At 45.4% G+C, this 15,976-nt stretch overlaps 1 protein-coding gene across 4 annotated transcripts in view; it reads left to right on the forward strand.

Moving 5' to 3' along the window:
* Positions 1-2,120: 2,120 nt before the first annotated feature.
* PNPT1 (polyribonucleotide nucleotidyltransferase 1) overlaps positions 2,121-15,976 on the forward strand; it is a 69,189-nt gene continuing 55,333 nt past the window's right edge. The window contains exons 1-9 of one of the 4 annotated variants that reach the window (XM_066595746.1): positions 2,121-2,347; positions 5,284-5,344; positions 7,717-7,791; positions 8,447-8,552; positions 10,661-10,710; positions 11,310-11,373; positions 12,507-12,554; positions 15,230-15,343; positions 15,702-15,888. In XM_066595746.1, coding sequence (XP_066451843.1) covers positions 2,178-2,347; positions 5,284-5,344; positions 7,717-7,791; positions 8,447-8,552; positions 10,661-10,710; positions 11,310-11,373; positions 12,507-12,554; positions 15,230-15,343; positions 15,702-15,888 — 875 coding nt within the window. In that variant the 5' untranslated portion in view covers positions 2,121-2,177. Of the gene's footprint in view, positions 2,348-5,280; positions 5,345-7,716; positions 7,792-8,446; positions 8,553-10,660; positions 10,711-11,309; positions 11,374-12,506; positions 12,555-15,229; positions 15,344-15,701; positions 15,889-15,976 lie in introns of all 4 variants that reach the window. The other 3 variants (XM_066595745.1, XM_066595747.1, XM_066595748.1) reach the window with 3 other exon arrangements.

Consider the following 15,976-nt stretch of genomic DNA (forward strand, 5'->3'; position numbering starts at 1 on the left):
GGATACAAACGGCATATTTCGCAAGTGGAAGAAAAGTCGCAGCATGCTCTATTTTGCTACGGAATCCGTGTAGGCGGCCTCCATTGATGTCAAAGTAGGCCATCTGATCCCCAGCGCATATGTAATTAAGATTGTGTATGGGCTGCAGGTATCCATATTATCACTACACAACGGTGCAGGAAATGCAAATAAATAAAATAAAAAAACTGTATTGCGCATGACCGACCGCCTGCGAGGCTCCATGGTCATCAGCTATACAGTTATAGGAGGTATACAGCGTCACCAGTGGGGCTCACAGCTGTAATCCACTGCGGATCTCGCACATGAGGAATCCGACCCGCTCGTGTGAGCCCAGCCCAAGACTGAAACACAGTGCCCTACACAAAGCCCGGTTGGGAGAAGTGCTGTGCAGTGAAAATGTCAGTGATTATATTAAGGAGTTCCCCTTAAAGAATGATCGCAGAACGAGGTGAGGAGAGCAGGAGTCTTTGTTTTCTTTGCAAGGAGGCACACAAATCTTGATGGTTACAAATAGACTGAGAGGCATAATAAGCTTGATGGATGGAAAACAGTCTGGAACCTTCTTGTACCTGGACAAATCAGGTGCAGAAGACATTAGAGAGCATGCGGCCAGCGTTTGGGTTGCTGCCCGATTCTCATGGCTGTCCATTACATGGGCTATTGTCATCCGTGAAACAGAAATGACGAGGGCGTGCTGCGATTATACTTATTCCACACGAACCATCAGTCGGGGAAAAATCCCAAGTGTGCAACACCGTGAGGCCGGATTCACCTGAACGTATTTACACACCAAATATTTGTGCCCGTAATACGTAGAAAATCGAGCCCTATGATTTCAATGTGTTGGCTCGTATGCATTATCTGGCATGTGCAATTCCATTGCGCAAAAAAATACGCAGCATACTTTATTTTCCTACGCATTTGTGCAGGGAAAGAACAGATCTTGAACTCATGAAACTAATTGGCCATTTCAGTGGTTAAGAGCATTTGGTGCGTGGTTTTTTGCATGCGCAAGAAGTACAGTACGGCGCCCTTCACACGGGCGTATTTGCACACGCAAAATTTGCGTGCACAATTTGAAGAAAATACAACCCATTGATTTCAATGGGTTCGCTCACAAGCCCAGATTTTTCCTGTGCATTCCAGTCGGGCAAAAAAAAGACAAAAAACGCATAGCGTGCTCTATTTTGCTGCGCATCCAAAATCCCCATAGAAGGGGAACCACAAAATACGCTATGAGATGCTTGAAACATTGCAGAATTACGCAGGAAAAAGAACACATCCGGAAATAATTTGTTAGCCATTTCAAACACTGCGTTATTTTTCTTACAGTGCACAAATTAAGGCTGCCTGCAGACGGGCGGGTCGGATCCGGCGGCGAGAATTCTCGGACCCGACCCCAGCGCCTGCAGAGAGGAGCGCATACTCACCCGCGCCTGGCGGCCCCGGCTCTTTCATGTGCCGGCTGCCGGCGCATGCACAGACCGAAGCCGGCGGCCGGGTGAGTGACGTTTCTGTGCGCGGCTCTGCGAGCCCCGCACAGAAATAGGACATGCCGCGGTTTGTTTGCCACGCGACATTTCGGGCGGCCAAATCGCGGCCGTCTGCATAGGAGTGCGTATTGTAATGCACTCCTATGCATGAAGTAAAATACGCCAATGGGAGTGCAAAAAAAGCACCATTCATTCTGAAAATATGCAGCGCTGAAACGCACACAAATACGCCCACCTCTGTGTGAAAGGGGCCTAAGAAACGCACATGCGAGCACAAATATACAACATCCGATATGCAAAAACGCGGCATAAACACTTGTGTGAATCCAGCCTAGACCAGAAGCAGATAATATGAGCCCATTGATAACATGTTTTGATGCACAATTCATGCAGATAATCCCCAGGATGCACCGGTTTGGGTGGCAGTTGTCCCTATCACTAAGCATCTTGTACAGTTGCCATGCTGCTACATGGGTCTCCTCCCTCAATTGCTGAAGTCTCCTCGCGAGGAATGACGTCATCCGCAGCGCCGCGTGACCTCTGCAGGCTCCTCCTACCGCCCTGAGAAGCGAAACTGAATGGTCGGGCGGAAGTCGAAGTGAGGCAGGCGGGCGCTCCAACCAATGAGCGCGCGTGTTGTTGGGATGCTGGCAGACCGCTGTCATGGCCGCCTCCTTGAGATGCCGGCTTGAAGTGATGAACGGGGTGTTTTACAGGACATGGAGCGCCGCCGGCAGGCGGAACGGGCGCTATGCTCCGTCCTGGTCCCGGACACACCTGTATGGAGGGAAGAGGGCAGCCAGCGGCTCTGTGTGTGTGGAGCTGAGGGACAGGTAAGGCCTGGGCATGGGGCACACGTGACAGCCTCCCTATAGGAGGACACGTCTTACAGCTGTGCACTGCGCTGCCCCTCTGTTGTTCCTCCTGGAAATGTGTAAATCATTCAGCAGCAATTCTAATTGTCAATGAGGCTTTCTTTCTTACATATGCTGATGCTGTTGGCACATGGCTGAGGAATGGTGGCCTCCAGCTAATGTAGTCATGTGGGAAGAGTTGAAGGAAAAAAGCGCAAGAAATGTCATTTTCTGGAAAATACAAGTATTATGTCAGGAGCGCTCTTTTAACCCTTTAAGGACTCGCCTGGTTTGGTACTTTTTAAAGGGGTTTTGTCATTATAGCAAAGACCCCATCCTCTCGCCGGGCTGAAAACTGTAACAGGCGTACTCCCTTCTTCTGGAGTCCTGGGACCCAGCTGAGAGCCGCCGCAATCGGTGGAAACGTCCGGTGAAAGTTAGGTGTCCATTGCGGCTAAGCAGAGGCCGCGGTGTCACAGTATGTACTCCTGCATCATGGCGTCCAGGATGTAAGCGCGGCCAGAAGTGTGTACAGTGACTCTGCTGCCTCTGATTGTCTGCAGGGCTGTGTACGCGGGCCTCCAGAAGAGGTGAGTATACCCTCCTCTTTTAGTCCGGCCCTTCAGCTGGACGGGGATTTGTTGTTATGACCAAACCCATGTAAAGAGATTTGTGAGTATTTTCTGTAGCTAGGGCTTATTTTTGGGGGTAGGGCTTATATTCCAAGCTCCCCCCACATGCAACTTGGTATCGCTGCGAGAAACTGCAGCAGTATTGCACAGACGAAGAAGTATATTCTGCAGTTCAAACAGCAATAAAATTGACCTGCTGTGGATATAAATGCCGCACTGCATGTCTATTTCTGTAAGGTTTTCATGCAGATTTTTTTCACAGCGTGTAGATGAGATTTTATAAACTTCATTCACTTGGCTTTTTCTGTAAATGCCACAGATTTTCTGTGCGGAGGGCCCACAATGAAAATTTGCATTAAATCTGTGAACATGCCCTTAGGCGCAATGTTTTTTGGGGGAATTTTTATCCCAACTTTTCGAAAGCCATACGTTTTTCTTTCTGCTGACCTGGCCATATGAGGGCTTGTTTACTGAATAGCGAGCTGTAGTTTTGAGTTGAGCGAGCACACTCGGAGCAATCAGTTAGTCGAGCGAGCCTCACTCCTCTCGATTAACTGCATTCTTGTCCGAGCGTGCTTAGGGGGGCGGCGGGGGAGAGAGTGAGAGAGATCTATCTCCCCCCCCCCCCCCCGAGCACGCTTGGACAAGAATGAAGCTACTCGAGAAGAGCGAGGCTCGCTCATCTCTAGTAGTTTTCATTTGTACCTCTTTGGGTTACATATAATTTATTGAGTAAACCGTATATTAAAGGGCCACTCCTGCGCAAACACGTTTTTCCATCTTTTGTTCCCCCCCCCCCCCGATTGCCTGCCACTCTCCGAATTTCTCCTCTGTATATTGCAGTCACCCCCATGAAGTGCAGCCCCCTGTCTGATGCTTAACAGATACCATCTTGAGGCTGACATTGTTTACTTCCAGTTTCACATCTATCCCATGATGCATCACTACAGCATTTTCTGAGGCTATATCCTTACTGCCTGCAGGGGGATAGTTTAATTATTATCATTGTCTTCTATATTCACCTAAATAACCTACAGACCATAAGTATACAGTCAGGAGGATGAGCTGTGATCTCCTCTATTATACCTGTGTGCCAGACACCCTGTGATCATCAGTAACTGTGACAGGAGTGGCTGCATCCCCTTTTAGGCAGTTTATGTGGTAGATGCACGTAAGGGCGTCACACAGAGGTCACATGACCATCTGAGGGAGAAGAGGCCAGGAATAACTAACCAAGGTAACACAAGCTCACTTGTACATACTGGGGATAGCTACGTGGTCAATAAATAACTTCTTGGTGGGGATAGGCCAAAAAGTTAATCAATTAAAAGGTCCTTCATTGACTTGTAGGACGGCTACCTCCCAATAGGTGAAGGCGCTGCAGAGGCATTATAATATCTCCAACTTGTAGAACATGTCACAAAACGCTCATCGTGGAAATGTTTCCCTTCACTCTATTCACATCACTGAAGATCTACCCAGCATGTGCGTTTGTGCTCCCTCAGAAGGATCGGTTGACACTACAAAAGTTGTTTATAGAAAAATGTTTAACAGTAAACCCATTCTAAGGCCGCACACGGGCGGATTGCATTGTGAAATACGGAGCAAGATTCCTCGCATGCTATGGAAAAACGCGATTTCCTGCCCACGAGCGAAAATTGATTGCGATTTTTTTTTTTTTCCACTCACGGGAAGGAAGTCGCAGCATGCTGTGATTTGCCATGGAATACGCACGGCCGGCTTCCATTGAAGTTAATGGAAGTCTTCCGTGCCGCAGCCATTCTGCAATCATCATCGCTATGGCAACGGCATGGCATCCTCTCTCAACTGTGCATGCGCCGATAGACACATTCGCAGCACAGGAGGCCTTGTCATCACCATAGCGTTGGCTCAGCGTCCCCTGTACTGCGCATTTGCCGCCCGGCACATTGACAGCACAGGAGAAGACACCGGACAGGTAAGCAGGCTGGGCACTGGGTCAAACTCCTCTGCCGGAATCCCACATGCGGGGTCCGACCCGCCTGTGTGCAGGCGGCCTTAGTATTAATAAACCTTGCAGCATAGTAAAGATGCCTATGATACAGCCCGGGTCATGTAGGTGTTGTGCGCACTCTGGGGACTTCAGTAGGGCATTGTATTATGGAGGGGTTTCCCCTAGAAGTGATGCTAAACTCTTTTTTTTTCCCTTTGAGAAAATCATTTTAAGGTGCATTGGTTTTCATTTGGATTTATAAGTTGCTGAAAAAGTTTACACTTTTGTTATATTATTTTTTCTACCAGCAGAATGTTGGAAATTAGTTGTGGGAAGTTGGCCCGATTTGCAGATGGATGCGCTGTAGTAAAGGTAATGCATACACCGGTGATGGTGACAATCTTCACTGAGAACAACTTTTTAAAATCTAGTATGGAATTACATATATGGCGTTCCCTAATATAAGATACACTATCCTGTCAGAAGTAATTGGACACCTGAGCAAGAATCAAAAGTAGTATTTATTTACATATGTTAATACTTAGTGGGGCTCCTCTGGCCCTAATGACATTGGATACTCTCTGTGGCATACTTTCTAACGTCTGATACACTTCAGCTGCTATTTCCCTCCATTCATCCTACAAACATCTGGCAAGGTCTCAAAGAAGCGCTGGACCCATCTACAGTAGTGTAAGGAGCGTTTTCATTGGACAGTTGAGCAATGGAGGAGAGTTCTATGAAGAGATGGATTGCGCTACTCCAGCTACAAATCAGATGTAGGTACCTGGGTGTGGAGGATCCTGAGGGAACAGCTCTTGCCTGAGTGCGTTGTGCTAACGGTTAAGTCCGGTGGAGATTGCCTTATTGTCTGGGGATGTTTGATTCATCAGAATCATATTGATGGTCAACGATTGGACTGGCTGCACAAGGTTCCGACCTGAACCCTACTGAATATCTTTGGGATGAACTGGAACGTCTGGTCAGGAAATATGAACAGCATCAGTTTTACATTGAAAGAAGTCGCCAGACGTTTCTAGGATAAATGGAGGGAAATACCAGCTGAAATATATCAGACATTAGTAGAAAGTATGCCACAGAGTATCCAATGTCATTAGGGCCAAAGGAGCCCCACTAATTATTAACATATGGAAATAAATACTTTTGATTCTTGCTCAGGGGTCCAACTACTTTTGGTAGGGGAATGTCATTATTGGAATCATTGCCTTCACACCCACGAGCTTTTGCAGTCTAATTTAGAGTCCACTGACTGTAGGTCTCTGTATAAGGCAGTGCAGTAATGGGCCTTCAGGACAAGTGTAGGCAGTCGTAAAGTGGTTGCCTCATGAAGACAACCCCTGTCCATATGGACATCTTTAGAGCATGTGGGTTTCATAGACGGGGTCCCTTATTCAGGAGCCCCCTTTGCAAGCCACAATTGAGAGCTGCTCTGTAAGACGCACTCCCAATCGGCTGGACTGCAGCCATTTTTATATTCTAAGGACAGCCATTCATCTGGATGTGCACTGTGTAATACTACATCTCCCCTGCAGCAGCAGCAGCTGCTACAATAAGAATGTCTGTCTGGAGTGTGAGACTCAGGCCTCTTTCACACAAGCGTATATCAGCCACCGTTTTCACGGACGGCTGATATACGCTACGATCTGATGCATTAGAGTCCAATGCATCAGATCACATGGCTGTATTCCCGTAGCATGTAAGCGCCTGGCCGTGCCAATATAGCGCTGAGCGCTTTCACGCCCGCCCGCCCGCAAAGATAGTCCTGAAACTATCTTTCGGAATGGAATAGGTTGGCCGCTGCATGGGTCACTATGGGAGCCAATGACAGCAGCCGGATAAGGTAGGTGGGAGGGAGTTAAGGAGCGTGACTGCTAAACTCCTTCCCTCTTCTCTTCTCTCCTCCCCTCTACTGTTTACAATGGAAGCGGACAGGGGCGGGAGCTTGGCTCCGCTGGCTCCAATTGCTGGTTGCGGACAAGGGGTGGGAGTTTGGCTCAGTCCCCATTCCTCCCCCTCCCATTGTGGACAGGAGGAGAGAGGACGTGAGCCGGGGAGGGAGTGGAGGCCGAACGGCATTGCGGGCTCAGTGTGTAGTGTGTCGTGGCCCGTTCACGCATTTCTACGGCGTTGGCGGGCGCACATAAAAAAGCCTATGGCCGTGTGAAAGGGCCCTCAAGGTGATTAACTGTGACCAGGTTGAGTATCTGTGTGCACTGACCAGCTCTTTTTAGCAGTAAGTGGCTGCAGAGCTCCTTGGAGCATGGTACCCCTTCAGCTTCTGGGGCTAGTGGATGGGCAATTTCAATGCATTGCAGCGACTGATGAACATGCAGACCCTCTTTGTTGCTTTGATTAATAGTTTCAGTGCCCAGATCCACATCCTATAACATATCGGAAATTGGTTATAACTGGAGGTACAATCTATATTGCAAACAATTTCTTCTAATGCCCCCAGAGCTAACAAGAGGGATAATAATAGCATATTTCCCATTCATTCCACTTCTTTCAATTTATTGGCTCCTCTCAGAGCACAGGTAATAGTCTTGGCTGAATTATACAAAGGACTGCAGTAAGATTTAGTTGACTTTACATCGTCAGGCCTCATGTACACGACTATAGGTCTCGAGCCATAGTACCAAATTTACTTTTTTAGTATATTCTGTATTAAGTAAACTTGAATTCTGTCATTTCAGTTAAGTGCAATATATTTCTTTTCTTCTATCAAGCTAGGTAATACTTCTGTAATGGTCACGGCTGTGAGCAAGACCAAGCCTTCTCCGTCTCAGTTCATGCCTTTAGTGGTAAGTGTGTATCAGTTAGTCACTACTAGAATCAAAGCAGCTTATACAATTGTCCACGTGAGTTCAGTTGTGTCCTCATAAGACAACTCCTCCCAATGAGACCGGTCTCTTAGCTGATACTGGTTAGGTCTGTTGCTGACCAACCAACTCTGGCTTGTGGCTGTGTCAGGGTTGTTACCTCTGGTCGGAGGTTCCATTGCAGATCTGGCACAAAATACTGGAAGAAAAGTGCTGCATGCAGCGCTTTCTTTTCTTCCGACTTAAAGCAGGACAGCTGTGCAGAGAGTGAACGGATTCCATTATGGTCAATGGGGGTCAAAGACGGAGTCGTTTGGCCACGGGGATTCCCCTTTCCTGTCCCCCGAACGGAGTGGGAAAGCGGAACCCCGAATGCTGATGTGAAACCACCCTTATGCAAGGGCTTTAGCCCTCTCCAGCTTGAAACCTGCTCTTTGTGGCATCTCTGGCTAATTGTTGCGGTCACAGTGGTCTATTGCTTTCATATGCCCTAGTTGCACATGCTTTCATCGCATACATTATTCTGGTTATGTCGTTCAATTTTTTTTCTGCTGTAGTTTCTCATTTTATGTGGTGTTTTTATTTATCTTACACATGTAGTTGTGTGAATATTAATGTGTTTAAGCTTTCTATATAGGTTGACTATAGACAGAAAGCTGCTGCTGCAGGAAGGATCCCTACAAATCATCTGAGAAGAGAACTTGGCTCAACTCCACATGAAATTCTCACAAGCAGAGTTATAGGTACTAATTTTACAAAGTTTTATTAACTAAATTTTTAGCAATTATTGCTAAAATGTACCTGCACTTTCAGGTGACTTTTCAGAATAAGGTGTTATGTATGTATATAAGGTATAACACTATGTTGGGGGTACCAAAAATAAATGGGAATCATCTTTTGGTTGGCGGGGCATTACTAGTACAGGCTTCTGCTGCTAGGTGAGCGTCTGCGGGACCCTTCTGAGGTGGTAAGCCAGACATCACCGTTAATTTAGGTCGAATTCGTCTCCAGTGATATATATTTTTTTTCTTCAGCAAGTTATTTATTTTTTCGCCTATTTTGTTATGGCTAATTCATACGAACAATGTGCAGGTGTCAAATTGTATTTCCTTTTCCACTGTTAAAAAAAGTTATGTGGAGTGAAATTGGGTGTATATGGGGGGTGAGGAAAGGGTGTTGTGCTGATTGTCAGTAAAAATGTCTTAACACTGAGCTCTGTGTGGGGAAATGAGTTACTGGTTCTTCCATTGGGACAATGCACCTGCCCACACAGCGCGAAGTGAAAAGTGATTTTTGACAACAGATGACACAATGCCCTCGCCTCGCCCTTCTTCACCTGATCTTGCTCTGTGTGACTTATTTTTTACGAATGCTTTGAGCAGTGGTTAAGGAAACAAAATTGCACAGCTGCACATTGTAGAAATCGGCCATTGCAAAGTAGGCAAAAAAGTAAAAAAAAAAAAACTTGTTGAAAAAAAAACAAAACGCTGGAGCCTAAGGCCGCCTGCACACGAGCGGAAATCCTGCCGCGGGATTTCCCGCGGGATTTCCGCCGCTGAAAGTTTGCATAGAAGTGCATTAAAATACGCACTCCTATGCAGACGGCCGCGGTTTGGCCGCGCGAAATCTCGCGCGGCAAACAAACCGCGGCATGTCCTAATTTTCTGCGGGGCACGCACTCACCCGGCCGCCGGCTCCGGTCTCCGCATGCGCCGGCTGCGCGGCAGCCGGCACATGAAAGAGCCGGGGCCGCCAGGCGCGGGTGAGTACGCGCTCGTCCCTGCAGGCGCTCGGGTCGGATCGCGCGGCGAGAATTCTCGCTGCCGGATCCGACCCGCTCGTCTGCAGGCGGCCAAAGGCAACCTTTCCAAACAATGTTGGCTATAACACCACCTCAGAAGAGTTCCACAGACATTCACCTAGCAACAGAAGCCTGTACTAGTAACGCCCTACCCACCAGAAGAAGATTCCTGTGTCTTTTTGGGTACTTCCTCATATATTTGGACATTATATAACTTGTGTCCCTGCATTTATCAAGAGGCTTCATTTCTAATTTTCAGTTGTCTCTTAGCTGGTGACTGGAGGCTGCTTCTGTGATGGCTCCAAACAAAAAAAATATGGTTTGGTTTGGTGTTAGCCAGTAGAGCAATGTGTGATTATTCTCAGAGCGAAAAACCAAGTAATCTTGTAGATATGATACCTTTTAATGGCTTACAAAAATGCATGATATTATAGCAATCCCTGAAAGCTTGCTTGCTGTAACATCATGTATTTTTGTTAGCCAATAAAAGGTATCATATCTACAAGATTACTTGGTTTCTCGCTCTGAGAATAATCACACATAGCTCCAAACACTGCACATTCTGCTCTCTATGTAATAATGCACACATAAATAACAGCGTCCTTCAGGACAGTGCACAGCACTACAGAGCAGTGTAGATGTGATTCCAGTAACTGTAACTCAGTAAACACATCTGTGGATCTCTCTCCTTCTGTAGTCCTTTTCCCTTCCCCTCTACAGGGGAAAGCATTTTGGGCTATGTTCATGTGCATTGTATTGAATATGTGGCAGAGGGGACTGCAAACTGCTGCAAATTTTACCCGTTATTCACACATACTACCTGTATTTACTAATTTTTATGCTCAGCAGGCAGGTTGACCAACTGTTGCATTATAACATTGGTAATATTCATTTTGTTGGGAGACTTGTGCTGCAATTGAACACATACTTTACATTTGCAACTTTCATGCTGTTATCTTATCGCATGGCAGATGTCACGGTGTGTTTCAATAATTTTGCAATGGTGTAGGCCACGCACAAACACTGATCCGAAATATTTTGTGTTCCTAGATCGTTCAATTCGACCTCTGTTTCCCGCTGGTTATTTTTATGATACTCAGGTGAGTGTTAAAACGTATTTAAAGGGATTCTGTCCGCTCTTATGAGCCCCGTAAACTAAAGTTATGGACTCCTAGGAACTCGGGTGCAAAGTATGGGGATGTCCCTTTTGTGCTTGTCTTGTCCCTTGCTGTTCACCCACAAAGCCACTGCTTGTTGTATACAGTGCACTACTTATGTGCATGGTTGTCATGACGGAGCTAGTCGTCTGCATTATGGGTCTAATGCAAGGAGCATTGGTTTTTCAGAGAAACGGCAAGGAAATAACTTTTAGAGTGACCCCTCCAGACTCCAACTCCGCTCTTATTGCCTCATGATTTTAGTTTATGGGGCTCATAGGAATAATAAAGGGCTAATCAGGGATTTAAAAAACAAAAAATTATAAATATTATTTTGTTATTATTTTCCTGTCTTTGGAAATGGCAAGCTCTTGTCCAGCCTTAGCTTGTATTGCTGCTCTACTTCAAAAACTTAAATGTGTATGAGCTTTAAGGAGTGAAAATAAGCTTATACTTGATTACAGACAACCCCCGTTTAGTAAAGTACAGGATGCTGTATTCATGGTTATGTTTAGTCACTTCTAATGTTTTCCCAACTATAGATCCTGTGTAATTTATTAGCAGTGGATGGAGTCAATGAACCTGATGTCTTGGCAATAAATGGAGGTATGTACTTTACAGCAGCTTCTCTCAGCTCTAGTCATCCAAGTGCTATCCTGTTTCTCTTACCATTAAGTTATGGGATCTCTCTAGCATATACCTTGACATACTAAATGGCCAGGACTGTAACAGCACCCTCGCACACACACTATTCAGTAGAGTGAATGGGATGCAGAGCTAATGGAGCAGTACTTGGTCAGAAGATGGGCTGCATAAAAAACTTGCTAAAAGGGCCATAGGTGGGTCTAAGCAGCCGGATAACCCGTGTGATCATCTTGGTATCACAGTACCCATTTAACTAAGGCCGCCTGCACATGGGCAGGTTTGCATTGCAGAATCCAAACTGGGCGTCCACCTCTGGATTCCGCAGCAAATGCCACCAATTGCATGCTATGGCAAAAGCGATTTTCCTCTACGCGAGTGGAAACCGATTGCGTTTTCTTTTTTTCCGCTCGTGGAAAGAAGTCAATGGAAACAGACTGCCCCGCGATCCTTCTGCAATCATCATTGCAGAAAGGTTGCAGGATCCGCGTCATCGCCTAGCGTCGACGCGCATAATCTGTACTGTGTATGTATGCTGGCCGCACATCTGCAACACAGATGCGGAGAGGTATGCGGTGTCACCGGCTGGGCACAGTGTCAGATACTGCTGCGGGATACTGCTGCGGGATCCCGCATGCGGAATCTGACTCGGCCATGTGCAGGCGGCCTAAAGGGAATTGTCCAAAGAGGACAACCTTTTGAAGTCTCCTCCTTCCAGAAATGAGTGCAGCAGAAACAGTTTTGCTTTTAAGTACAGTTCACTACTTCAGTGACGAATGGCTGACAAACCACTTGATCAACTTCAGAGCAAAAGACCAGCTGACCTGTTGCCCACCAGGATGCACGGACGTGTTTGGCATATAAACCCTCAGCATAGCAGGAAATAGACCCGTGTCGTTTTAAAACATGACTACGGGCGCAACAGATGCCTGAAACATGTAAACAATCTCTTATCCGCATGGATCTTAACAATTTGCTATTTTTAAAAGGACGCTGGTCTTCTTTTTCCTTCTATGATTGTTCATCTTTGGCTATACTTTTTCAATCTTGCTTTATTTTCTGCCTATGACTTTAACTTTATCTATTTATCTTTTTAGCCTCAGCTGCACTGGCATTATCAGATATACCTTGGAATGGACCAGTAGGTAAGTAAAGTTTGTAATGGAAATGGGTTGATCAGCTACCTTAAAGTGATCTGGACAAAAACTGTACTGGTAATGAGTCTTGGTTAACAGCTGCTGCTGCTATCTGTCAACTCCTTGTTTATGCGGTGTAGCAGTAGTGACATACCTTATAGACAGACTATCGGAAAGGCTAGCACTAGACTGCTGCTACCTTTTACAGGGTCAGTTTAAGGAGTTGGGATGATATATTTACCTGTGCACCTACACATTAGCAATCAGCTGAAGGTGCCTTCAACTGCCAGCTATTTCCCCCTACCTTCACCCATACACACTCAGTATACAGTGTTTGTATTTTCAGGGAAATATCTGGCAGTTCATCTCCTACAGGAACGAAAGAATTGAACGTTTCAAAATCAAACATGTCAGATCCTTCTTTCCCCCCACATCTGCCATCGGGGGAGTATCAGGGCACACACATACATTACGAGCTTATATCTGATTAGTATGTGTAAAGGGGTTTTCCAGAGAAATACTGTTGGTGACTTGTCATCAGTAGTTGATCAGTGGGGGTCTAGCACTCGGGACCCCAGTCGATCAGGCACTTGCTGCCAGCTACACTACACACAGGGGTATACAATGGAAGCTGCGGCTCTTAGCCATGTGTAGAGGCAGGTAACTGCAGTACTGACAGCGGGTGCCTGATCAGCTGAGTATCAGACTTCAGCCGATTAACTATTGATGACTTCTCCTGAGGATCATCGATAGCAGTTCTCTGAAAAACCCCTTAAAAGTCTTGCATAGAATTGCAGAGTTGGAAGGGACCTCCAGGGTCATCGGGTCCAACCCCCTTCTCAGTGCAGAATTCACTAAATCATGCCAGACAGATATTTGTCCAGCCTTTGCTTGAACACTTCCATTGAAGGAGAACTCGCCACCTCCGGTGGTAACCTGTTCCACTCATTGATCACCCTCACCGTCAAAGTTTTTTCTAATATCTAATCTGTGTTTCCTCCCTTTTCAGTTTCATCCCATTGCTTCTAGTCTTTCCTTTGTATAAATGAGAATAAGGCTGATCCCTCTGCACTGTGACAGCCCTTCAGATATTTGTAGACAGCTATTAAGTCTCCTCTCAGCCTTCTTCTTTCCAAGCTAAACATTCCCAGATCCTTTAACCGTTCCTCATAGGACATGATTTGCAGATCGCTCACCATCTTGGTAACCCTTCTCTGAATTTGTTACAGTTTGTCTGTCTTTTTTAAAGTGGGGTGCCCAGAACTGGACACAGTATTTCAGATGAGGTGTGACTAAGAAAGAGTAGAGGGGGTAATGACCTCATGTGATCTAGACTATATGCTTCTCTTAATACATCCCAGAATTGTTTGCCTTTTTGGCTGCTGCATCACATTGTTGACTCATGTTCAGTCTATGATCTATTAGTATACCCAAGTCTTTTTCACATGTGCTGCTTAACCCAATTCCTCCCATTCTGTATGTGCTTTTTTTCATTTTTCTTGCCCACATGTAGGACTTTGCATTTCCCTTGTTAAATATCATTCCGTTAGTCGCCAGCCACTGTTCAAACTTGTGAAGATCTTTTTGAATAATTACTCTCTCTTCTGTAGTGTTAATCATCCCTCCTAGCTTTGTGTCATCGGCAAAGGTGATCAGTTTCCTCTCAATTCCCTCCGAATAAGTCTAAAAACTGCAATGCCCTTGCACCGCCAATTGACAGGACTGGTGCCATTTCTGGGAAACAAAAAGCAGACCTTTCGTTTAAATATCAGACAACCCCTTGAATGATAAAACTATGTTTACATGTAGCCAGCATTTGGGAGGAGCTCATTGCATACTGATTCATACAGTTCTCATTAAGTTGAAAGGAGCTGCATAGATTGGTGTGCAGTGAGGAACCTCGCGACCTTATTAGTTGGCAGTTTGTGGAAAATTCTTTAATTCATATGCCAGAACATTTTTAAATGAATACCATGTTGTCATTTTCTCCTTTTAGAAGTGTTTGTTTATTCTTAATTTTGCTATGGGGTCCTATTGTTTGTGTATGCTTCTACTCAGAAGACTGTCAATCTCGGCTGTTGTCTAGGGGGAGGCATGAATTGTGAATAGGGTGACATTGCTGGTAATTGCATTATTAAAAAAAATCGCATAAAGGCTTAGAAGCCGACACTTTAATAGTTAAGTCTAAAACGTTCAAGCCATATTGTTTGTTCCAAACTTCTAAAGGGAAGATGGAACAGTGCCTCTACAGCACCATCTACTGGAAGGCAGCATTCCTGCAAGTCAATGTCAGACCTTTTAACAGGACTAATTCGCAGTCATCGTTACAAAGTTTGTTAAAAGGTCTGACATTGACTTGCAGCAATGTTGCCTTCCAGTAGATGGCACTCATTGTTCCATCTAGCTATTTGCATGTTTCCCAGAGGAGCATGGATGGCCTTAGAAGTCTTCTCACATCTTCTAGGTGCTCTCCTTAAGGAGAAACCATACCCTTCCCGACTTAGAAACTCCTGTAGTGACTGATCACGGTGCTGTGAGCTGCGTGATCAGTATTGCTGTCAGAGATCATTGCAATACTGTAGTTCTTGGGGTTAAACTGCGTGGTTTGTTTTTATTGTATATTTGATGTAGTTCACTTTTTTATTTTTTCACCTATACACGTTTCTTTTGTATTGTCCTTATAGGAGCTGTTAGAATTGGCCTAATCAATGAAGAGTTTATTGTTAACCCTACCAGAAAGGAAATGTCAACCAGCTTATTGAATTTGGTAGTTACTGGGTCTGCCCAGAACAAAGTAGGTAAGTACACTGTTGTGGTGGTTTTGTTTTTTCTTCTCCCCCTGCATTACCTTTCTCTCCATCTCTATGTATGTAGATACTACATCCATCATCTTTAGGCTGTTTTCATACACTTCTTCACATGTTGCCATCACAGCGCATTTGCTAATTGTGCGGTTTTTAGTCCTAATTAGGATTGGATCCAAAAAAGAGACCTATAATGTTTTCCTGTATATTTCTCCTCTCTTTAGGAGCCACTTTAAAAAGTGCCGCACCTTCATTGAAGCTGCCCTGTGTGTCGCCAGTACTAGAACAGCTCTTCTTACTCATTGGCTTGTGTCCCCCATTGTTCACTGACCTGTTTCCTCTTTTCTCCCAGTCATGCTGGAAGCTGCAGCTGAGAATGTATTACAACAGGATTTTTGTCACGCCATTAAACTGGGAGTGAAGCAAACGAGTCTAATAATCAACAGCATTCAGCAACTAGCAAAACAACATGGAAAGCCCAAACGTACCGTACAGCAAATATTCACAACTCCCGAGGGGATGGTGGAGGCTGCAAAAACGTGGGTAATCCCTTCATATAGTCATATCTAACAACCTTTCATACTAATGATAGGGCGTATGCACATCATGAAAGGGGTTGTTCAATCA

This window comes from Eleutherodactylus coqui, chromosome 3, assembly GCF_035609145.1.
Source record: "Eleutherodactylus coqui strain aEleCoq1 chromosome 3, aEleCoq1.hap1, whole genome shotgun sequence".
Lineage (NCBI taxonomy): Eukaryota > Metazoa > Chordata > Amphibia > Anura > Eleutherodactylidae > Eleutherodactylus > Eleutherodactylus coqui.